Raw genomic sequence first — 24,398 nt, 5'->3', positions numbered from 1 at the left:
CTTGCTATGTTGCCCAGGCTGGTCTTAAACCCCCGATCTTTTTTTTTTTTTTTTTTTGAGATGGAGTCTCTGTCACCCAGGCTGGAGTGCAATAGCACAATCTCAGCTCACTGAAACCTCCGCCTCCTGGGTTCAGGGGATTCTCTGCCTCAGTCTCCCTTGTAGCTGGGATTACAAGTGCCTGCCACCACACCCAGGTAATTTTTAAAATTTTTAGTAGAGACAGGGTTTCACCATGTTTGACAGGATGGTCTTGATCTTTTGACCTCATGATCTGCCCACCTTGGCTTCCCAAAGTGTTGGGATTACAGGCGGGAGCTAGCGTGCCCCGCTAAACCCCTAGTCTTTTTTTTTTTTTTTTGAGACGGAGTTTCGCTCTTGTTACCCAGGCTGGAGTGCAATGGCACGATCTCGGCTCACCGCAACCTCCGCCTCCTGGGTTCAGGCAATTCTCCTGCCTCAGCCTCCTGAGTAGCTTGGATTACAGGCATATGCCACCATGCCCAGCTACTTAAACCTCTAGTCTTAAGTCATCCTTCGACAGGGACCTCCGAAAATACTGGGGTTACAGGTGTGAGCCAACACACCAGCCGAAGCGGTTTGTAGCTCAGAGAGAGCGAGGGTGTGATCGGTGGCTCAATTTAATGTCTGTCTGGGCCTCATAATGAAAAAGAACTTGCATTCCTCAGATAAATGATGTCCTTTTCTTCCCGCAAGGAAAAAATGTCTAGGTCAAAATAAAAATGTAGAGATGAATCTCTCAAGCGAATGTTTTATTTGGCAAGAGAGAATTGCAATTTGAGGCATACATGAGACCAAAGAGGTTGGGGGCTTTATAAAAAAAAGAAGAACGCCTGTAATCTCAGCACTTCTGGAGGCCGAGGTTGGCAGATCACCTGAGGTCGGGAGTTCAAGACCAGTCTGACCAACATGGAGAAATCCCATCTCTACTAAAAATACAAAATTAGCAGGGCGTGGTGGCATATGACTGTAATCCCAGCTACTCTGGAGACTGAGGCAGAAGAATCCCTTGAACCTGGGAGGTGGTGGCTGCAGTCAGCCTAGATTGTGCTATTGGATTCCAGCCTGGGCGATAGAGCCAGAGCCAGAATGTCTCAAAAAACAGACCAAAAACCAACCAACCAACCAAACAAATAAAAAAACAGTAAAAGGGACTGTTGTGCTTGACACTCAAAGGCTTTAATCACCAGGTGCTGTGGCAGTGACTGTGGGACTCCACTGCTGAGCGGAAGAAAGCCTCAGAGGTCAAGTGACGCTCCCAAGGTCACCCAGCATGGAAGGGGTGGGGCAGGGCTGGAACTTGGCCAGGCTAGGAGGGTGTTGGTCTTTCCTGGGGACTTGGGGAGGTGCTGGTGGTGAAACTGCCTTTGCAAAATGACAGCTGCAATACTGAAAGAGCTCTGTCTAACCCAGCTGACTCTCACTTCTAACCTCCATGCTGTCCTTGTTCACACCTGGGCATAGGCTGAACTCACTTTGGAAGAAACTTCGTTTATTTTTTTTTTGTTTTTGTTTTTTTACTTTTTTTTTTCAGTCCCCGTAGAGACTGCCAAAACTTGCCAATGCTGACTATATTTCAGGTCATCATGGCGGGGTATTGGTGGTGCATGCCTATAATCCCAGCTATTCAGGAGGCTGAGACAGGAGGCTGGCTTGAACCTGGGAAGCGGAGGTTACGGTGAGCCGAGGGTTAGGGTTAGGGTTAAGCGGAAAAGTTTTCAGTTAGCCATAATCGCGTCTCATTTAAACCTCATTGGCGGCCGGGCGCGGTGGCTCATGCCTGTAATTCCAGCACTTTGGGAGGCCAAGGCGGGTGGATCACGAGGTCGAGAGATCGAGACCATCCTGGTCAACATGGTGAAATCCCGTCTCTACTAAAAATACAAAAATTAGCTGGGCGTGGTGGCGTGTGCCTGTAATCCCAGCTACTCAGGAGGCTGAGGCAGGAGAATTGCTTGAACCCAGGAGGTGGAGGTGGTGGTGAGCCGAGACCGAGCCAGCCATCGCACTCCAGCCTGGGTAACAAGAGCGAAACTCCATCTCAAAAACAAACAAACAAACAAACAAAAAACCTCATTGGCTATACGATATTGCCACTGTGCAAGGCTGTTTTATTTATTTATTTTTGGTGACAGAGTCTCCCTCTGTCGCCCAGATTGGAGTGCAGTGGTGTCATCTCGGCTTACTGCAACCTCCGCTGCCTCCTGGGTTCAAGTATGACCCCAACTCTTCTCTCAGTTGCTTCCTTTATCCCCAGCCCCCTTCAACCTCCCAATTTGTCCTTATGTCCACCAGGGGAATTTATTTTATTTATTTATTTATTTATTTATTTATTTATTTATTTATTTATTTATTGTTTTGAGATGGAGTCTCGCTCTGTCACCCAGGCTGGAGTACAGTGGCTCGATCTTGGCTCACTGCAACATCCGCCTCCCGGATTCAAGTGATTCTCCTGCGTCAGCCGCCGGAGTAGCTGGGATTACAGGCGCCCACCACCACGACCGGCTAATTTTTGTATTTTTAGTAGAGACGGGGTTTTACCATATTGGCCAGGGTGTTCTCAAACTCCTGACCTCGAGTCTATCCACCCGCCTCGGCCTCCCAAACTTCTAGGATTATAGGCGTGAGCTACCACGCCTGGCCCAAATACTAGATCTAATTCATTTTTTTTTTTTGAGATAGAGTTTCGCTCTTGTTACCCAGGCTGGAGTGCAATGGCGCGATCTCGGCTCACCGCAACCTCCGCCTCCTGGCTTCAGGCAATTCTCCTGCCTCAGCCTCCTGAGTAGCTGGGATTACAGGCACGCGCCACCATGCCCAGCTAATTTTTGTATTTTTAGTAGAGACGGGGTTTCACCTTGTTGACCAGGATGGTCTTGATCTCTCGACCTCGTGATCCACCCACCTCGGCCTCCCAAAGTGCTGGAATTATAGGCGTCAGCCACCTCGCCCGGCCTCATTTTTTTTTTTTTTAATTCAATAAACAGCATTGTGGTCGAATGAGTCCTGGGCTTGGAGTTTGAGCGGGTCCTGGACCGTGGCTCTTACAGAAAATGAGGATTTTTGGTTTTACTTAGCAGTGTGTGAGTAGGTGTTCGGCCTCCTACTCCTCGAATGGGATTCGAACTCGCTACCACAGGGGCCCGCCCACAGGATCTCCCCGGGTCCCCGCTTCGGGCCGGCGAGTGGGGGGAGGGGACGGCCGAGGGCAACCGAGGACGTGCGTGCGTGCGTGGATTCGGGCGGGCGGGCGAGTCCACGGGGCGGGGCGCCGGGGGGGTGGCGCGCGCGGGGCTGCCGGTTGGGCGGCGGGCGCGCGCCGGCCTCTTCGCTCCGGGACCCCCCTCGCGCGCGCGGCGAGTGGTTCCGCCCGGCCCCCGGCTCATTGTGCTCGCCTCACGCCGGCCCAAGATGGCGGCGGCGCTGGAGGCCCTGGGCCTGTGACCACAAAGAGGGAGCCGGGGGCCGGACCGGAGCGCGGCGGTGGCGGCGGCGGCGGCCGAGGCCGAGGCCAGGCCCCCTCCCCTCAGCCTCCCGCCCCTCCCTCCCGCCCGCCCTCCTCCGCCCACCGGCGGCCCCGCCCCTCCCCCAACCGCCCGCCTAGCATGGTGCGGCGGCCGCGCGCGCGGACATGGGGGAGAAGCTGGAGCTGAGGCTCAAGTCGCCCGTGGGGGCCGAGCCCGCCGTCTACCCGTGGCCGCTACCGGTCTACGTGAGTGCCGCTCCCCCGCCGTCCCTCCCTCCCGGCCTCCCCTTCCCCGCCGCCCCCGGGGACGCCCCAGCTCTCGTAGCCGCGCGCGCCGGTCCCCCCTGCGGAACAGAGCTCCTGAACTGTCGCTGCCCGGGACCACCGTTGCTTCCCCGCCGAGGGCCCGGCGGCCGTTTCCCCCAGGGTGGGAGCCCCTCGTGCCCGGCGTGGGAGCAGGAGCCGGCGCCCCCCGAGCCCGGCCGCGCTGCCGTTGCCCCCGCCGGGCTGTCCCGGGCGCGGAACGGGAGGGGTTTTTCGTGCCAGCCGCGTTTTGACGGGAAGCCCGGCCGCCCGGCTCGTTCCCGGCGCTGTCAGTGTGCTCCGCTGCCTCGTTTCGCTTTTTGAGGGCACCCTTTCCTGTCCCCGCTCCTCTTTTTACAATCAGGCGTTTGCCCCACTCTTGTTACTCGGGCACTGCGGGCCCGACCCTGGGAAGGTGGGAAATACCGTTCCCTTGAGTGGTCGGGAGCGGTCTGACCTTTGGAAATTGGGAATTTTTGCCCCCCTCGTCTTGATCGGGTGTGGGCTTCCTTGGCCCTGGGAAATTAGGAATCTGACCTTTTAATCGTAGTGGGTGGGACTGGCTTGACCCTTGGAAATGGGGAGTTCTTTCTGTCCCCCGATCGTAAGTGGGCAGGACTGGGCTGACCCCCGGGAGTTAGGTTAATTTTGTCTCCTTCATCTTGGTGACCGTTGGAAAATGACAGGCTGGGTGGAATGTTACAGAGGCACCCCCCCCCGCCACCCCCAGTGGCTCCAGAAACTCGCGTGCGGCTCCCGGGGTGCGCGTCCCGGCGTGGTCCCTGGGGAGGCGGGGCGCGTGCGTCTGCGCTTGGGACCCTCTGGTCAGGCTGCGGGCCGGGCAGGGATCGTTTTAGGTGAAAAGTGAAGCAGGCAATGTCGGCCAGCGTGTCTGGGTCTAGTGTTTTGGGGGACGCGCCTGCGGGGCCCGCCCGGGCATCCCCGCGCGCGCAGGGACTCCCGCGCGCGCGCTCGGCTTGTGTCAGTTTTTGGAAACGTGCTTGCCGGGGGCGGGGTCAGGACGCTGCGAGCGCTAGGGAACCCGGGCTGGCTCTGGGCCCTGGGTCCCTGCGAGCGGGAGGGAGGCAGCGCGGTTTCCAGCCTGGCCGCACGTCTCGTGCGCGCTTGTCTTGCTCCTGGAGCTGGCGGGGTCGGGCCATGGGGCTCTGGCTTCTCCGGTTGGGCGGCTTTAGTTGTGCCCCTGAGCAGCCTGAGTCGGGATCCGGACTGGGAGACGTCCTAGGACAGAAACTGAATGCAAGGCAGCGCTTCTGTGACTCGACTGGTTTCCTCCCTCTAACGTTCAAACTCCAGAGCCCTTCCAACCTCCACTTCTCTGTTGGGCTCTCATCGTTGTAGGTGGTACAAGGCGTCTGATCTTTTTTTTTCTTTTTTTCTTTTTTTTGAGACGGAGTTTCGCTCTTATTGCCCAGGCTGGAGTGCAATGGCGCTATCTCTGCTCACTGCAACCTCTGCCTCCCGGGTTCAGGCAATTCTCCTGCCTCAGCCTCCTGAGTAGCTGGGATTACAGGGACGCGCCACCATGCCCAGATAATTGTATTTTTTTTTTTTTTTTTTTTTGAGACAGGGTTTCGCTCTTGTTACCCAGGCTGGAGTGCAATGGCGCGATCTCGGCTCACCGCAACCTCCGCCTCCTGGCTTCAGGCAATTCTCCTGCCTCAGCCTCCTGAGTAGCTGGGATTACAGGCACGCGCCACCATGCCCAGCTAATTTTTTGCACCTTTAGTAGAGACGGGGTTTCACCATGTTGACCAGGATGGTCTCGATCTCTTGACCTTGTGATCCACCCGCCTCGGCCTCCCAAAGTGCTGGGATTACAGGCTTGAGCCACCGAGCCCGGCTATAGCTAATTGTATTTTTAGTAGAGACGGGGTTTCACCATGTTGACCAGGGTGGTCTCGATCTCTTAACCTCGTGATCCACCCGCCTCGGCCTCCCAAAGTGCTGGGATTACAGGCGTGAGCCACCGCGCCCGGCTGCGTCTGATCTTAACATTATTATTATTATTTGTATTATTATTATTTTTTGAGATGGAGTCTTGCTCTGTCAACAGGCTGGAGTGCAGTGGCGCAGTCTTGACTCACAGCAACCTCTGCCTCCCAGGTTCAAGCGATACTCCTGCCTCACCCTCCCTAGTAGCTAGGACTACAGGCAAGTGCCTGGCTAATTTTTGTATTTTTTTGTAGAGACCGGGTTTTACTATGTTGGCCAGGCTTGTCTCAAACTTCTCACCTCAAGTGATCCACACACCTCGGCCTCACATTTATAAGCGTGAGCCAACCCGCCCGGCCTCACATTTATTTTTATTTATTTATTTTTCAAGTCAGGGTTTCACTCTTGTTGCCCAGGCTGGAGCGCAATGGCTGTCTCTCCACTCACTGCGACCTCCGCCTTCCCTGTTCAAGGGATTCTTCTGCTTCATCCCCTGTGTAGCTGGGATTATAGCACTACCACGCCCGGCTAATTTTGTATTTTTAGTAGAGGTGGGGTTTCTCCATGTTAGTCAGGCTGGTCTCAAACTCCCAACCTCAGGTGATCCGCCTGCTTTGACCTCCCAAAGTGCTGAGATTATAGATGTGAGCCACCACGCCTGGCCTCGCATTTATTTTTATATCTTCCTCTTTTAGTTTACCTAGGGCGTTGTTGATTGTTTGCAGGGTACAGTTCTACACGTTTGACAAATGGGCCGGGTGGTGGCCTGACCGGCGCTGCCGCCCGGGTTCAGAGCCCCCAGCTTCCCTGTGCGCCCCTGTCCTCAGCCTGCCTGGGAGTTCTGGGCTGTTGCCTGTCTAGCCTTACCCATAGTTATACCCTTCTCAGAAAGTTGGGTAAATGGAATCAGCTGGACTTTGCCTTTTGGTCCTGGTGGCTTTCAGGCGGCAAAATCCATGTTGCTGCAGTTTTCAGAAGTTACCCTGTGTTTTTTGCTGACTGTAAATCCACTGGACGGTTGGAACACAGATTGTTTATCCGTTTGCCTGCAGGTCACAGGACCGTGGGCTGTTTCCAGTCCTTGGTGATTAGAATGAAGCCTTGCTAAACTCCGCTGGCGGGATTTTTTGTGGAAGTCAGCGTTCAAATGGCAAGGCTCTCACGAGCGGACTGCCTGTGTGTGCTAAGTGTCTGTTTAAATCTCTGCATCCTAACAGTTACCATTTGTCGGTGCTGAGAAACCCACTGGACCCTGATGTTAGGGCCTGGGGGCGTGGTCTTGCCAGGTGCCTGTCGTCTTTTCCCTGATAGTGAAAGTTGAAGTGAAGGCAGCCCTCCCACGCCGCCCCAGTGTGACCCTGCCTGGCCAGCGCCCCATCGTAAATAGCAAGGGTGAGGACTGGCGGAGCGGGCTTTCTAGGGGTGGGCGGGCCTGTGCTGCTGGGCCGCGTCTTTCCCTTGCCCTCGCTGGCCGGGCCCTGGCTTGGCAGGGTGTGCTGCCCTGGTTCCCTTTTCGTCCCATTCCTGCTCTGGTTGGCCCGCTGCCGGGCCCAGCATGTTCATTCGCCCAAGTGCCAGAGGCAGCCTTCCGACAGCTCGCCGTGAGTGACGCTTGTCATATTCTGAGTTCCTGTTTAAGAATTTTGCTTTCTCACAAGAAGTGAGGGGCAGTTCTGATTTTTTTTTTTTTTTTTTGAGATGGAGTTTTGCTCTTGTTGCCAAGGCTGAAGTGCAGTGGTGCAGTCTCGGCTCACTGCAACCTCCGCCTCCCAGGTTCAAACAATTTTCCTGCCTCAGCCTCCCCAGTAGTTGGGATTACAGGCATGCGCCACCACGCCCACCTAAGTTTGTATTTTTAGTAGAGACAGGGTTTCTCCTGTTGGTCAGGCTGATCTCAAACTCCCAACCTCAGGTGACCTGCCGCCTTGGCCTCCCAAAGTGCTGGGATTACAGGCGTGAAGCCACCTTGCCTGGCCCTCGGTTCTGATTTTCGTGTGAAGAAAGTGGACTGTTGGAGGAGTGTATAGTCTCAGGGTCTGAGGACTGATGACCACACATTTGAAATGGCAGCACATTTACTCATGATTCATGATTCATTCCAGCAGCACTTACTGAATGCTCCATGTGGTGGGGGCACAGGGGACAACGGGCCAGTATGCTTCTTCCCCCCGTGTTTAGTCTCAAGAAACCTGTCGAATAGACAGGGCGGCTGCAGGGGCTTGTGCCTGTAGTCCCTACACTTTGGGAAGCCAAGGTGGGAAGATCGCTTGAGCCCATTAGTTTGGGAACCAGCCTGGGTAACATAAGGAGAACCCCCTTCTAAACAGTGAGGTTAAGTAGATTATAAATAGGAGTTCAGCAGAGATGCTGTACTGAGGAGGTCAACCGAGGTCCCCAGGGAGGGGCTGCCACTTCTGCCCTGGGGAACCTGTGGGTGGCTGCTTGGAGGAGGGGCTGTCCGGAGGAGGAAACAGAAATAGCCTACTGTCCACAGTCGGAAATGAGCAGTTTGGAAGGGATTTGCCCTATTGACGAACACAAGGGGGAGGAAGGGCGATTTTTGTTCTTACATGGCCTTGGAGTTCCTGGATAGCTGCTTTTCGCAGCTGGGTGTGGCATTTCTTTTTTCTTTTTTCTTTCTTTCTTTTCTTTTTTTTTTTTTTTTTCTTTTGAGACGGAGTTTCGCTCTTGTTACCCAGGCTGGAGTGCAATGGCGCGATCTCGGCTCACCGCAACCTCCGCCTCCTGGGTTCAGGCAATTCTCCTGCCTCAGCCTCCTGAGTAGCTGGGATTACAGGCACGCGCCACCATACCCAGCTAATTTTTGTATTTTTAGTAGAGACGGGGTTTCACCATGTTGACCAGGATGGTCTCGATCTCTTGACCTCGTGATCTACCCGCCTCGGCCTCCCAAAGTGCTGGGATTACAGGCGTGAGCCACTGTGCCCGGCCTCTTTTTTTTCTTTTTTGAGTCTCACTTTGTTGCCAGGGTGGAGTGCGGTGGCATGATCTTGGCTCACTGCAGCCTCTGCCTCCTGAGTTCAGGCGATTCTCCTGCCTCAGCCTCTCCAGTAGATGGGATTACAGGCGCGCACCACCGTACCGGCTAATTTTTTTTTTTTTTTTGAGACGGAGTTTCGCTCTTGTTACCCAGGCTGGAGTGCAATGGCGCGATCTCGGCTCACCGCAACCTCCGCCTCCCGGGTTCAGGCGATTCTCCTGCCTCAGCCTCCTGAGTAGCTGGGATTACAGGCACGTGCCACCATGCCCAGCTAATTTTTTGTATTTTTAGTAGAGACAGAGTTTCACCATGTTGACCAGGATGGTCTCGATCTCTCAACCTCGTGATCCACCTGCCTCGGCCTCCCAAAGTGCTGGGATTACAGGCTTGAGCCACTGCGCCCGGCCGTACCGGCTAATTTTTTATGTTTTTAGTAGAGACAGGGTTTCACTATGTTGGCTAGGCTGGTCTTGAACTCCTGACCTCGTAGTCTGCCCGCCTTGGCCTCCCAAAGTGCTGGAATTACAGGCATGAGCCACTGCGCCCTGCCCGGCATGGCATTTCTAGGGCAGGATGGCGCTGCTCTTCTTCTGGTGGGAAGGACACAAGTGGCATTTTTGGTTGTTTGCGTGGAAAGAACCTGTAAGGGCCATGGAGCGGGACCTTCCCTTTGGTGACTCACACGCTGTGGGCGGGCAGGGGCGGCCCCTACTGGCCAAGGGTCCTGACTCTCCGACTCCCATTAATGAGTGAGAGCACCATCCGCCTGACAGCCTGGCCCCAAGCCCGCTGTGGGCGGCGGCGAGTGGGCAGCCAGCAGTGAGTAACAGCCAGGGGTGGGGTGAGTCGTTCCCACCGTGACTCATAAGGTATTTTCTGCAGCTGACCTCTCGGCATGAGTGTTCTGAGTTCCTGAGTAAATCTCGCCTCCGCCGGAGGCAGATTAACCTTGAGGCAGCTATGTGTGAGTAAAGGATTCAGTTTAAAAAGGAAGGAATATTAGAAAAAAACCCGGTGCTTAATTTTATGACAAATGCACACTGCTCTGTTCCTGGTGGCCTAAAAAAGGTTGCAGGGGGTGCTGGCCGGGGGTTGTCCAGAAACTCTGCAGATGATACAGGGACACTCCAGCCCAGCTTCTGGGGAGGTTTTTTTTTTTTGAGGACAGAGTCTCACTGGTTTCCCAGGCTGGAATGCAGTGGCCCAATCTTGGCTCACTGCAGCCTCCGCCTCCCAGGTTCGGGCGGTCCTCCTGCCTCAGCCTCCTGAGTAGCTGGGATTACAGGCACGTACTGCTACGCCTTTTTTGTATTTTGTAAAGACATGATGTCCTTATCTTGCCTAGGCTGGTCTGAAACTCCTGGGCTCAAGTGGTCCTCCCACCTCTGCCTCCTAAAGTGCTGGGATTGTGGGGGTGAGTCACGGTGCCCATCTCTTTTTTCCTTTAAAAATCTGCTTGTAGGCCAGGCGCAGCGCTCATGCCTGTAATCCCAGCACTTTGGGAGGTTGAGGAGGGTGGATCACCTGAGTTCAGGAGTTAAAGACCAGCCTGACCAACATGGTGAAACCTCATCTCTACTAAAAATACAGAATTAGCCGGGCGTGGTGGCGAATGCCTCTAATCTCAGCACTCGGGAGGCTAAGGCAGGAGAATCCCTTGAACCTGGGTTGTGATGAGTTGAGATCATGCCATTGCACTCTAGCCTGGGTGACAAGAGGGAAACTCGGTCTCAAAAAAAAAAAATCTGCTTGTAACTGCCACTCATGGGAATGTAAATTCCGAGTAATTTGAGTCTGTGCTGCCAGGTTGCAGTCCTGAAACATTGCCCAGATAAATGCTCTGCTCATGTAGGACCTCTGCTTCAGTTCCTTTCCTTTAGCTCCACAGTGTGAATCTACAATTATCTCAAAATAAAAAGATTAATTTAAAAACACATGGCTTGGGCCGGGCGCGGTGGCTCAAGCCTGTAATCCCAGCACTTTGGGAGGCTGAGGCGGGTGGATCACGAGGTCGAGAGATCGAGACCATCCTGGTCAACATGGTGAAACCCCGTCTCTACTAAAAATACAAAAAATTAGCTGGGCATGGTGGTGTGTGCCTGTAATCCCAGCTACTCAGGAGGCTGAGGCAGGAGAATTGCCTGAACCCAGGAGGCAGAGGTTGCGGTGAGCCGAGATCGCGCCATTGCACTCTAGCCTGGGTAACAAGAGCGAAACTCGTCTCCAAAAAAGAAAACAAAAACAAAAACAAAAAAACATGGCTGGCCGTCCAGGCACGGTGGCTCACGCCTGTAATCTCAGCACTTTGGGAGACCGAAGTGGGAGGAGCACCTGAGGTCAGGAGTTTGAGACCAGCCCTGGCCGACATGGTGAAACCCGTCTTTACTAAAAATACAAAAAGGTAAAAAAAAAAAAAAAAAAAGTAGCTGGATGTGGTGACAGGTGCCTGTGATCCCAGCTACTGTGGAGGCTGAGACAGGAGACTCACTTGAACCTGGGAGGGGGAGGTTGCAGTGAGCTGAGATCAAGCCATTTGCACTCCAGCCTGGGTGACAGAGACTCTGTCTCAAACAAAATTAGATAAAGGCAGGAAGAATTTGTGTTACAGTAATATTAGCCATTGATGGCTGTACGATGTTTTTGGTGTCACAGATTCCAGGAACAGGAAGATAGTGGTGGAGACCGGGAGGCAGGAACACATAGATGCCTTTCCACTCTGACCCCTGGTGTGGTTGGGAGGCGTGGCTGACAGCCCTGCTCTTGTTTCTCTGGGCCTGATAAATTTTGCATGCCTTACTGGGCACAGACAGCTTGGAGCTATTTTCTCTTCCAGCACTGTGGTGTATAGGAAAATCCCCAGTGCGGTTCTTCCTGCTCCTCCAGCAGTCAACACAGAAGCCTTCTGTAACTCGCTACGTGGGGCTTTTCCTGCGTACCAAGGAATTTATCAGTTCTGTTTCCAACTGCATATCCCTGATGCAGCTCACTTCCAACACATCTACCTGGAGACAGGCTCGTATCCCACAGGCTGAAGGCTCAGTCCCCAAGACTCCCCGACTTTCCATGCCAGTTAGAGGCCCCAGGTTGTGGCCTGTGCTTCTGAGTGAGTGGCTAAAAATCTGGGTTCCCGTCACCCCTTCCTGGGTTTGGTTATATTGCCTCAGTGGCTGACAGCACTCAGGGAAACACTTAGGTCCTCTGGTTAATGCTAAAAGATCCCTAGGATGCCCATGAATACTGATAAATAGACCCTCAGGGCAAGGCGTGGGGAAGGGCGTGTCATTCTCCATAAGTCTCCCAGAACCTGTCCTTTTGGATGTTACTGATCTTAATGTTATTTTTGAAATAGGGTCTGTTGCCCAGGCTGGAGTGCAGTGGTGTGATCTCTGCTCACTGTAATCTCCGCCTCCCGGAGTGAAGTGATTCTCCTGCTTCAGGCTCCTGAGTAGCTTGGATTACAGGCGTGAGCCACCATGCCCGGCTCAATTTTGTATTTTTTTGTCAAGGTGGGGTCTGGGTGTGGTGTTGCCCCAGGCTGGCAGTCACTTTGAGAACACTTTTTCCTCCAGCTTTGGGCTTCAGCCTCAGGCAGTGTGGTGGAGCCTGAGGTGCTGCCGGAGGGGGGCCCCAGTGCAGTCCTGCGGGAAGACTGCGAGAATGCTGTGGCCCTGGGTGGTCTTTTTCCTGGAGGATCCTGATGTTTGAGAGCTCTTCTGGTCCCTATTTGCACCGAGCTCCCCTCTTCCTGCCTTGCAGGCAGAAAGAATGAAATCCTGGCCCTGGGAGGTTCAAACAGCAGTTCTGGGGCGGAGGTGGCTCTGCCCCCAGGGGACACCTGGTGGCGTCAGGAGACCTTTGCGGTTGTCACCCCGGGGTGGGGGAAGCCCAGGGATGTTGCTCAGCACCCACAGGGCTCGGGACAGCCCCACCACCCAGGGCAGGCGCCAGATGGAGACACGAGAGCTGTGACTTCCGCCGCCTTGGGTGTCACTCGGAGTTTGTGTCGACGACGTCGCTGGGGTCAGCCCGCCTTTATTTCCTGGGTGCTTCCTGGGACCCTGCGTGTTCGGTAAGCCCTGACCAAGATCCAGGCTTGCTCCGTGCAGTCCCCGCCCACTGAGGAAACTGTCGCCCTGAGGAAAGGACCTGAGGCCAAGTTCACCTACAGTTTATTTGCGCCACGTTCCTGGACTACAGCTCTGGATACCCAAATTCAGGTTCCAGGATCGTATGCGCAGCGGCTGCCGGTTGGGGCTTCTCCGAGAAAAGAAGGGGCAGCTTCTGCCTGGAAATGGCAGGAGTGATCTCGGGCGCCGTATCCTTCCTGGCATGTCACCCTCCAGGGACGTGAAGATGACAGACGGTCACGTTGTGCAAATGGCGGTAACCTTGTAGGTAATTCGTCAGCTGGCGTGGAAACGGCAGGGCCGGAAAGAAGCAGCAAACCAGCGCGGGCCGTGGCGGGGGCTGGCGGCTGGCTCGGAGGCTCTCCGGGCCTGTCGAGTTCTGCACATCACGCAGCTCCCACTGCTCGGAGCTTTTCTTTCTCAGTTTTATTTTTTGGAGACAGGGTCTCAGTCTTTTTGGTCCAGGCTGGAGTTTAGTGGTGCAGTGTTGGCTCACTGCAGCCCCTGCCTTCCGGGTTCAGGCCATTCTGCCGAAGCCTCCCGAGTAGCCGGGATTGCAGGTGCACCCGGCCTCTTCCTTGGTTGGTTGCGGCAGACAGGCGTGTGCTGACTGGCTGCGTTTGCATCCTGCGCTCCAGCAGGAGAGACGGTCTGGCCCAGGGCTTAGAGGTGGCCTTGCTGGAGAGGGCTTGGGGGAGTGAAGGGGTGCGGGGCAGGTGCCTCACCCAGTCAGGGGCTCTGCAGTGGCTGTACTTTTGTTTCTCCTTTTTTTTTTTTTTCTGAAATAACAGCCTTATTGCAACAATTCACATATCACAAAGTTCTCCCGTTTTAAGTATATGCTTCAGTGGTTTTTAGTTTATTCACAGTTTGTGCAGTTATCACTACTGTCTAATTCCAGAACATTCTCATCACCCCTAGAGGAAGCGCTGCCCGCCTCAGCACTCCTTGGCCTCAGGCTAGAGGGTCGGTGGCTTATGACGGCTAGAAGAGTTCTGGCCTGTGCATCCAGCCTCCCTCCTGTGACGCTTTGCTGCTAGAAAAAGAGGGTCCGGATGCAGACCCCAAGAGAGGCTAGAACTCGGGGTGACCTGCAGATTACGGTGAGAGCAGCAGGTTTATAAGAAGCCTCGAAGCTGCTCCCTTACAGAGCAGGGCTCCCTGGCAGAGCAGGGTGTCCTCACGGAGCAGGAGGAGGGTGCCTGTTCTTCCTCAGCGTCTCTGTGTGTGAGAAACGGCTGGGGCTGTGGTTCAACCTGGAACATGCCTCTACATGCTCACAAGAGGCTAGCAGGGTGGCGCATCTGACCCCCTCAGCCCAGCCTGCCCACCAGCCCTCAGTACAGTGGGCATGCGTTGCGAGGGCTGCCCCGGAGGAGTCTCCTAGAGCTGTGGATGCTCTGTGGTCGTCCTCAGTGGTTGGCTTAGAATGTGACTCATAAGTGTGACCCTTCCAGGAGCCTTGCGGGTGCCTAGCTACGAACTTTAAGATGGAGTCACTCTGGTCATGTTTTATTAAACCAGTGTCCTGGTGAGCAAAGCTTCCTCTCACAGCTTCACAGCAGCCTGTGTGGGTGGCCTCGGCCCCTCCTGAGCACCTCCAGTGTTAAGTTGCTTTGCATGTTTACAGGGAGCTCCTGTGGTTGCTGGGTAGCTCAGGCAGGCTGTTTGTTTGTTTGAGACGAGCTTTCTGTCGCCCAGGATGGAGTATTGGAATGTCATGGTGTGATCGTAACTTACTGCAACCGTGAACACCCTGGGTCAGGCGATCCTCCCACCTCAGCGTGCCGCTGTGCCCGGCTGGCTGGGGCTGTTGGAGGTGGGCTAGTTATTATCAAGTCGTCTGAAGTCTTGTCAACCATCCTTGGTTTTAGCTGTCGCCCGGAGCTCTCGGGTGGCACTGTTCTTCTGCCCAGGTCTGAGTCTCCTTTTCACACTGTCTTCTGTCTTGCAGACAGGTGCTCAGCCAGGAAGCAGCATGCTCTGACGTACGGGCCGAGCTCTGCTGTGAGTTAGCTGCAAGGTCTTGGGCCAGGCCCTGTGTGGACTTTGGGTTTAGGGTCAAGTCTAAAAATGCTCGGTCAGGTCAATCATGGTGGCTCACACCAGCATTTTGGGAGTCCAAGGTGGGCGGATCACCTGAGGTCAGGAGTTTGAGACCAGCCTGACCAACATGGAGAAACCCCATCTCTACTAAAAATATGAAGTTAGGCAGGCATGGTGGCACATGCCTGTAATCCTAGCTACTCAGTAGGCTAAGGCAGGAGGATCACTTGAACTCTGGAGGGGGAGGTTGCGGTGAGCCCAGATCATGCTATTGCACTTCAGCCTGGGCAACAAGAGCGAAAGTCCTGTCTCAAAAAAAAAAAAAAAAAAGGCTGGGTACAGTTGCTCACGCCTGTAATCCCATCACTTCGGGAGGCCAAGGCAGGTGGATCACCTGAGGTCAGGAGTTTGAGACCATCCTGGTCAATGTCATGAAACCCTGTCTCCACTTTAAAAAAAAAAAAAAAAAGGGCCGGGCGCGGTGGCTCAAGCCTGTAATCCCAGCACTTTGGGAGGCCGAGGCGGGTGGATCACGAGGTCGAGAGATCGAGACCATCCTGGTCAACATGGTGAAACCCCGTCTCTACTAAAAATACAAAAAATTAGCTGGGCATGGTGGCGCGTGCCTGTAATCCCAGCTACTCAGGAGGCTGAGGCAGGAGAATTGCCTGAACCCAGGAGGCGGAAGTTGCGGTGAGCCGAGATCGCGCCGTTGCACTCCAGCCTGGGTAACGAGCGGAACTCCGTCTCAAAAAAAAAAAAAAAGAAAGAAAAGAAAATGCAAAAATTAGCTGAGGGTGGTGGTGCATGCCTGTAATCCCAGTTACTCAGGGGATAAGACTGGAGAATTGCTTGAATCAGGAAGTTGAAGATTGCCTTGAGCCAAGATTGCACCACTGCATTCCAGTCTGATGACAGAATGAGACTCCCTTTCAAAAAAAACCAAAACAACAAAAAAACAAGGAAACAACCCACAAAAATTAGCCAGGTATGGTGGCGTGTGCCTGTAGTCCCAGCTGCTCAGGTGATAGTCCCAGCGGTAGAAGAATTGCTTGAACCTGGGAAGTGGAGGTTGCAGTGAACCGAGATCCCACCAACACACTCCAGCCTGCGCAACAGAGCGAGACTCCATCTCCTGCCCCCCGCCCCGCAAAAAAAGTCCTCTGTCACCTAAGAAGGTGGAATTAGGTCCTGTGAAGTAAGGCTGCAGAAACACCCCATAAGCCGCCTGTGTGATTTTACTATTTCTAGTAGCCACATATTTGAAAAGTTGGAGATAGGGTCTTGCTGCTCACCCAGGCTGGGATGCAGTGGTGCGACCACAGCTCACTGCAGCTTGGAACTCCTCGGCTCCAGATCCTCTCCCTCAGCCTTCCAAACAGCTGATGATGCCGTGCACACCCCCATGCCCAGCTAGTGAAACCAAAACGTCGGGTTGCGTGTGGGGGCTCACGCCTGTAATCCTAGCACTTCGGGAGGCCAAGGTGAGCGGACCGCGTGAGCGCAGGAGTTTGAGAGCAGTCTGGGCAACAATATTTGTACTAAAATACAAAAATTGGCCAGGTGTCGCGGTATATGCAGTAGTGCAGCTACTTGGGAGGCTGAGGCAGGAGAATTTTGCTTGAATCCAGGAGGCAGAGGTTGCAGTGAGCTGAGATCACCACACTGCACTCCAGCCTCGGGGACAGAGTGAGATGCCATCTCCAAAAAACAAAAGTTTTTTGAAGAGACAGGGATCTCAGTATGTTGTTCAGGTGGGATTACAGGCGTGAGCCACTGTGTCTGGCCTCTTCTTTAATTTTTAAATGTTTTTTATGTTTTTTTTTTTTTTTTGAGACGGAGTCTCGCTCTTGTTACCCAGGCTGGAGTGCAATGGTGCGATCTCGGCTCACCGCAACCTCCGCCTCCTGGGTTCAGGCAATTCTCCTGCCTCAGCCTCCTGAGTAGCTGGGATTACAGGCACGCGCTACCATGCCCAGCTAATTTTTTGTATTTTTGGTAGAGACGGGGTTTCACCATGTTGACCAGGATGGTCTCGATCTCTTGACCTCGTGATCCACCCGCCTTGGCCTCCCAAAGTGTTGGGATTACAGGCTTGAGCCACCGCGCCCGGCATGTTTTTTATGTTTTTAGAGTAGAGATCTAGCCGTGTTGCCCAGGTTGGAGCGCAGAGACGATGATGGTTCACTGAGGCCTTAAATTCCTGGGCTCCAGTGATCTTCCTGCTTCAGCCTCCAAGGCGCTGGGACACCAGGTGTGGGCCACTGCATCAGGCCAAGGAGATAACTTTTTGTAACATATCTAACCAAGTATAACCAGAATATTATCATTTTATCGTGTAATTAGAAAATTGTTCCTGCTGGGTGTTGTGGCGCACGTCTGTAATTCTAGCACTTTGGGAGGCCGAGGCAGGTGGATCACCTGAGGTCAGGAGTTTGAGACCAGCCTGGCCAACATGGTGAAACCTCATCTCTACTAATAATACGAAACTTAGCTGGGCATGGTGGCACACATGTAAGCCTCTAATCCCAGCTGCTTGAGAGGCTGAGGCAAGAGATTCGCTTGAACCTGGGAGGTGGAGGTTGCAATAAGCATAATGCATTCTAGCCCGAGTGACAAGAGTGAAACATTCTCAAAAAAAAAAAAAAAAAAAAAAAAAAAAAGTTTTTCCCCACGTGATTTGACTGCGTGGGTGTGTGCGAGTGTATGTGTGGTTGTTTCCTGTATATTTTGCGCTCTGAACAGCTCCATCCTGCCAGCCACACGTTGGGTGATCTGTACGCCTCTCTGTGGGGGTCTTCTTTCTGTAGACCCCCACGGAGTGCTGTGGGATACTGCAGGGTTCATCTGGAAGCGCTGGGTTCTGCGCATCTGGAGTGAGACCCAGAGGGCTGGCCTCCTCCCTTCTGGTCAGGGGCTGGGGGCGGGAGGGTCGCCAGGCCTGCTGCCTCCCGTTGGGGTCCTGCTCCCTCCCGTTGGGGTCCTGCTTCTGCGACGAGGACGAGACGTCTTTCCTCCTGCTCACAGTCAGGACCCATGGCAGGGTTCCCGTCTCCCTCCTCAAGCTGGAATTCCAGCCTGCTGCGGTCCCTGTGGTTCCTGTCTCTCCACAGCGTCTTCCCTGGTGATCATTTGACCGAGGGCCCTGCCTCCCCTGGTTTTGGGGTTTTTTTGTCACAGGGAGTCACTGTCTCAGAGTGGTGGCTGCGGGAGCTGCAGGTCCGGCTGAGTGTTTTCGGCTGTGGTCTGTGCATCCTGAGGCTGCGCAGGTCGGAGGGGGCTGTGTGGGGGTCTGGCTGAGTTCCTCTTCCCAGGATTCACAGCCAGGCGCTTCTCATAGGTTCTGGGCTTTACTGGGGCAGAGAACGTTCCCGGGAGCTGATGACTCACGGGTGTGAGGGCTGGGAACACTCTGATTTACTGGGGTGTCACCTGCCCTGGCCTGCTCTCCTTGGCAGTGTGACATTATTTTAGGGGCTGCATAAGTGTTCTAAAAATGAGTGCCCCACAGAAGCAGTAGCAGGGTGAACTCGCCTCTGTAGCTGCCGTGAGCCGGGCCCTTTGCCCTGCTGCCTGTACCGCCATGGTGCCTCGTTCCCTGTCATTCAGCTGGGGAAACTGTCCTTACTAGGCAGTGCGCCCTGAGTTACTGCCCCCGTCCCCTCCTTCCTTGTGCTGCCTCCTGTCTAGAGCTACCTTGTGGTGTGGGCTGCTGTGTAGACCAAGGGCTGGGGTCCTGGGCTTTGTGCAGACTTCACCAGGCTTTTCTGAATCCCGAAGGCCTAGTGGTGACCTTCCCTCTCATGGTGGGTGGGGAGGACCCCTGACTGAGAGTGGACATCTAGGAAAAGGAGTCTTGGCTCTGAGGCCTTTCCAGCACAGGCCTGTTCCTGGAGGGCCCAGGGAACAAGCGGAGCCGGCCACAGAGCTTGGGTGTCCGTCCCAGGGCCCATGGCTGGAGCAGCGCGGTTGCCTCATAGTCCTGGGGTGTGGGGTGGGAGCCTTTGTGCGGAAGAGCCCGGCGCTGGCTTCCAGCTCTCTGTTGGAGTTCTTTTATTTATTTATATTTTATTTATTTTTGTTATTTATTTTGAGATGGGGTATTGCTCTGTTGCAGTGGCTGTTCACAGGTTTGATCCCACTACTGATCGGCGTAGAGTTTTGACCTGCTCCGTTTCCGACCTGGGTCGGGTCACCCCTCCTTAGGCAACGTGGTGGTCCCCGGCTCCCGGAAGGTCACCATATTGATGCCGAACTCAGTGCGGACACCCAGTCGGCATAGTGCACTATGGCCCAGAACTCCTGGGCTGAAGCAATCCTCCAGCCTCAGCCTCCCAAGTAGCTGGGACTACAGGCATGCGCCACCCTGCCTGGCCCGGCCTTTTTTTTTTTTTGAGGTGGAATTTCGCCCTTGTTGCTGAGGCTGGAGTGCAGTGGCGCAGTCTCGGCTCACTGACACTTCTACTTCCCGGGTTTAAGCGACCCTCCTGCCTCATCCTCCCAAGTAGCTGGGGTTGCAGGCTTGTGCCACCACACTTGGCTACTTTCGTATTTTTAGTAGAGACGCGGTTTCTCCATGTTGGTCAGGCTGGTCTCGAACTCCTGACCTCAGGATCCACCCACCTTAGCCTCCCAAAGTGCAGGGATTACATGTGTGAGCCATCATGCCTGGCTCGTGTTGGAGTTTTTTAGCCACCTGTCAGCAAGGGGCCGCATTTTCACTTTGCCTGGGCCCTTGAGTTCCACTGCTCCCTCACCACCCTCTCCTGCTCTGCTCTCTTCTCTGCCCTGCCCGGCTCCTGCCTCCTCCCTTTTCTTTTTATATCCCTCTGCTGCCCAGATTGAAAGTGAAGTGGTGCAATCTGGGCTCACTGCAAGCACTGCTTCCTGGGTTCAGGAGATTCTCCTGTCTCACCCACCAAGTAGGTCACATCACAGGTGTGTGCCACCACATCTAGCTAAAATTTTTTTTTTTTTTTTTTTTTTTTTTTTTTTTTTTTTTTAAGAGATGGAGGAGTTTTGCTCTTTTTTTTTTTTTTTTTTCTCTTTTGAGTCTTGCTCTGTCGCCAGGCGCCAGGCTGAGTGCAGTGGGGCAGTCTCGGCTCACTGTATCCTTTGCCTCCTGGGTTCAGGCAATTCTCCTGTCTCAGCCTCCCGAGTAGCTGGGACTACAGGCGCACACCACCAAACCCAGCTAATTTTTGTATTTTTTAGTAGAGATGGGATTTCACCATGTTGGCTGGGATGCTCTCAATCTATTGACCTCGTGATACATGCACGTTGGCCTCCCAAAGTGCTGGGATTACAAGCGTGAGCCCCTGTGCCCGGCTGGAGTTTTACTCTTGTTGCCCAGGCTGGAGTGGAATGGCATGATCTTGGCTCACCTCCACCTCCACCTCTTGGGTTCAAGCAATTTCCCTGCCTCAGCCTCCCAAGTAGCTGGAATTACAGGTGTGCACCACCAGGCCCAGCTAATTTTGAATTTTTAGTAGAGCCGGGGTTTCTCCATGTTGGTCAGGCTGGTCTTGAACTCCTAAACTCAGGTGATCCACCTGCCTCAGTCTCCCAAAATGTTGGGATTATAGACGTGAGCCAGTGTGCCTGGCCACTGTGTGTGTGTGTGTGTGTGTGTGTGTGTGTGTGTGTGTGTGTGTGTGTTTTGTAGAGATAGGGTTTCGTCATGTCTTTGAGAGGCCAAGGTGGACAGCTCGCTTGAGGCCAGGAGTTGGAGTCCAGCCTGGCCAACGTGGTGAAACCTTGTCTCTGCAAAAAAAGAAAAAGAAAAACCAAAAACCACTTCACTTTAAAATGTTTTCTCTGAGACAGTTTCTCTTTTGTTGCCCAGGAAGCTGTAGTGCAGTGGCATGATCTTGGCTTACCTCAGCCTCTACCTCCTGGGTTCAAGCGATTCTCCTGCCTCAGCCTCCTGAGTAGCTGGGGTTACAGGCATGCCCCACTATGGCTAGCTAATTCTGTATTTTTATTAGAGACAGGGTTTCTCCATGTTGGTCTTGCTGGTCTTGAGCCTCCAACCTCAGGTGATCCGCCCTCCTTGGCTTCCCAAAGTGCTGAGATTACAGGCATGGGCCACTGCACCCGGCCTGAAATGGTTTTAGACTTAAGAAAATGTTGCAAAACACCACACAGAGAGTTTTCACGGAGCCCACTTCGCTTCCTTGCAGCACCCCGATCTGAACCAGGAGGCGTCCCCAGCCCAGCACCGCCGTGAGCCCTCGTCTTTCCTGTCTCCCCCATCCTGGCTGGTCCCTTCCTGCATAAGGAAAGCCAGGGGTCTCCCGTCGTCTGGACTTTGGAGGAGAGCCAACCGGGGGCTCTGTCACAGTCGGGCCAGGCTGGTCTTCTCTGTGTTATGCTGAGGTTCTGCGTCCTGGCAGGAGCCCCGCAGATGGGGCTGGGCCTTGGGAGGCTCGTGGCGTCTGCATGTCTCACTGTGGTGACGCTGGCCTTGCATTTTGTCAGGTGGCGTCCACAGGTGCCCCGTTGGTTGGTTTTCTTCTGCCCTGGGCGAGGCATGCTGAGGCTTCGAGGCTGCCTGGGCCGCCTCTACGGTTCGCCGTGGACCTCAGCCTCCTGCAGCTGTGATTACTACAGTGGTTGCCTGATGGTGATTTTTTTAAAAAGTGTTTATTTTTATAAAAAAGACATGTGCTCTTGCTGTTTCTTAGGCCGGTCCTGTGGAATCAGGCCCCATGGAGGCTCCATCACCTGCAGTCACGTACCGGGCCTTTGCAGAAGCAGGATTCCCAGCCAGGCTGGAGCTCCCAGGCTGGAGCGGTTCCTGGTGGGCCTGTGGAGCGTGTCCTCAGGGGCTCGGGGTGTGTGGAGGAATCATCTGACCTCCAGGGAGAAAAGGGGGAGACACGTGGAGTGGAGCTTGGGGCGGCCGTTTGCTAAAGGGTGGGAGAGGAGCAGGGTGGGGGCTATAGACTCCACCCCAGGCCTCTCCCTATTCGCTGCCTGTGGTAGGACACGGCGTGCCAGGAATAGGTCCCCAGCAAGGTCCGTGTTCCCTGTGTGGTCCAGGGTCTAGGAGTGTCTCTGGTGGTCCCGGCTGGGCGGTGGGCTTGTCTGGTGGTCCTGGCTGGGTGGTGGGCTTGAGAGCTACACCAGTTGGGGAATGAGACGGGAAGTTGGCGGCGGTGCTGGTCCGGCAAGAAGCAGTGGGGTCCCAGGGGTAAAGGATGGCTCTGCGTCTCTGACCTTTCTCTCTCTTTCAGGACAAACATCACGATGCTGCTCATGAAATCATCGAGACCATCCGGTGAGTGCAGGCCCGAGGGCCCGTCATGGGGTGTCTTCAGTGCTGTGGACACCCGTGCTCTGCAGACTCTGGGGCGGCTCCCGAGGGGGAGGCTCCTGGAGGTGTTGCAAAGCCGAGCGGGGTCTTCTCCCAGCTCCCTTCCTGGCCAGTTGGTGTAGAAGTCCTGAGTTGGGGCGTCCAGCGGGGCCTCCAGGGGCACTGCCCTGCCTTCTTCTGCCTTCTTGTTAGTCTCTGCCCTGTGGGCTTTGCGCTGAGCTTCACTCTCACGCGCCCTCAGTGGCCTCCTGTGTCTGTGTCCCAGGGGTACAGAGAGGTGCATTCCGGGGGCGACTTGGATGGGCAGGAGGAGGAGGCCGCCCCATCCTTGTGAGCTCCCAGCCTGGGTTCCGGAGTCTGCGGTGACAGCACAGGGAGGCCTTCCAGGGTGCCGCTCTGCTGCCCACTGGGAAGCTGCCCATGGTGACTGGCATTCTGTGTGTCTCAGGTGCTCAGAGGCGCAACCCTCATTGTGTCCACCTGTAGGGAGACCACATGTGTCTGTGGGGCCCTGGCGTCTTGCTGGGCTGCTCCTCAGCATGCTCTGCTCTGAGGCCACCGTCCGTGCACACGCCCAGCATCTGCCCAGGCCTGCAACTGTCACGAGGGCCATGCCGAGCTCCTCTTGGCCTGTGGCTCTGTGCCAGGCCCCTGGCTCCCAAGGCCCTGTGGTTCACTGTTGGGGCCGGGCGGCATCCCCTGGCCAAGCTGTTGGAGGATGAAGAAAAACCATTGTTGTCTAAGTCGGCCAGAGTGGGCCTCACCCAGGGTCCATGCTTAGAATGTGCGATCTGCTTTTTTTTAAGTCACCATCTGTGGACCAGGCAGTGGAGTAGGGGCTCCTTTGTTCTTTGTAAAAGAAGCCTGGTGTTATGGTTGGAGGGAGGGTTCTGCATCAGGCAGCTGGGCCACGGCCCAGCCTCAGCCCAGCTGCAGTGTGCTCCTGGGAGCCGGCTGCCTCGCTGTGCCTGGGTTTCTGTTGTCTGCATTCAGGGGCCGAGATCGTGCTGGCCCATTACTGTCCTGTGCGTTTTTCCGTGCCTGCCCACGCCAGGCTGCTCAGATCTCTGTCCTGGTTCCTTTGGTGCATTGCAGTGACTCATTTTAGAGTGAAGCAGCTTTTCCTCCCTGGGACGTGCCACCGTGCAGTTTCCTCATGTTTTTAAGGGATTGTGGGGTGTGTTTGTAAGGGATGTTGGTCTGCCATTTCTTTTATTTTCTTTTTTTTCTTTTCTTTCTTTTTTTTTTTTTTTTTTTGAGACGGAGTTTTGCTCTTATTACCCAGGCTGGAGTGCAATGGTGCGATCTCGGCTTACCGCAACTTCCGCCTCCTGGGTTCAGGCGATTCTCCTGCCTCAGCCTCCTGAGTAGCTGGGATTACAGGCACACGCCACCACGCCCAGCTGATTTTTTTGTATTTTTAGTAGAGACGGGATTTCACCATGTTGATCAGGATGGTCTTGATCTCTTGACCTCGTGATCCACCCACCTCGGCCTCCCAAAGTGCTGGGATTACAGGCTTGAGCCACCATGCCCGGCCCTTATTTCTTTTATTGTCTTGACTTTTTTCCCAGTCCTTTGTGTGTCTACAGTTTTAGTGTCAGGGTGACGCTGGCTGCATGAAACTCTGAAGAAGTTTCCGTAGGTTTAGTGTTACATCTTGTAAGGGTTTGAGAGAATTCACCAGTGAAGCCATCAGGGCCTGGAGCCGTCTTTGTGGGAAGTAAAATCTTTCTCAGGTGCAGAGCTTTTGGAGATGTCATTTCTTCTTGTGTCCGTTTTGGTTTGGTAATTTGTGTCCTTCAGCTCTTGGGATGCCTTTTTCAGCTCTTGGGATGTGTTCCTTTCATTGAGGCTGTTGGATTTATTGGCATACCCTCTCCTCTCCTCCCCTTTCCCCCTCCCTCCTTTTTTGAGAGACTCTTGCTCTGTTTCCCATGCTGGAGTACAACGGTGAGATCTCAGCTCATTGCAACCTCCACCTTTCAGGTTCAAGCGAATCTTCTGCCTCAGCCTTCCGAGTAGCTGGGACTACAGGCGTGTGCCACCGTGCCTGACTAATTTTTGGGTTTCGTTGGCCAGACCTCCGTTGAACTCCTGACTACAAGTGATCCGCCCATCTTGGCCTTTGAAAGTGCTGGTGCTATAGGCCTGGCCCAATTT

General features: G+C 54.4%; 1 protein-coding gene across 13 annotated transcripts in view; it reads left to right on the top strand.

Annotated features, from left to right (window-relative positions):
• The first annotated feature begins 3,404 nt into the window (after positions 1-3,404).
• DOT1L (DOT1 like histone lysine methyltransferase) overlaps positions 3,405-24,398 on the top strand; it is a 69,646-nt gene continuing 48,652 nt past the window's right edge. For 5 of the 13 annotated variants that reach the window (XM_039465572.2, XM_039465574.2, XM_039465571.2 and 2 more), the window contains exons 1-3: positions 3,419-3,733; positions 21,604-21,753; positions 22,156-22,199. In XM_039465572.2, the coding sequence (XP_039321506.1) occupies positions 3,653-3,733; positions 21,604-21,753; positions 22,156-22,199 (275 nt within the window). In that variant the 5' untranslated portion in view covers positions 3,419-3,652. Of the gene's footprint in view, positions 3,734-3,785; positions 13,140-21,603; positions 21,754-22,155; positions 22,200-24,398 lie in introns of those variants that run through there. The other 8 variants (XM_039465567.2, XM_039465565.2, XM_039465564.2 and 5 more) reach the window with 4 other exon arrangements.

Source organism: Saimiri boliviensis, chromosome 14 (genome assembly GCF_048565385.1).
Source record: "Saimiri boliviensis isolate mSaiBol1 chromosome 14, mSaiBol1.pri, whole genome shotgun sequence".
In the NCBI taxonomy this organism is placed as follows: domain Eukaryota; kingdom Metazoa; phylum Chordata; class Mammalia; order Primates; family Cebidae; genus Saimiri; species Saimiri boliviensis.
The sequence above is the reverse complement of the archived record's forward strand: the minus strand, read 5'-3'. Positions and strand labels throughout refer to the sequence as shown.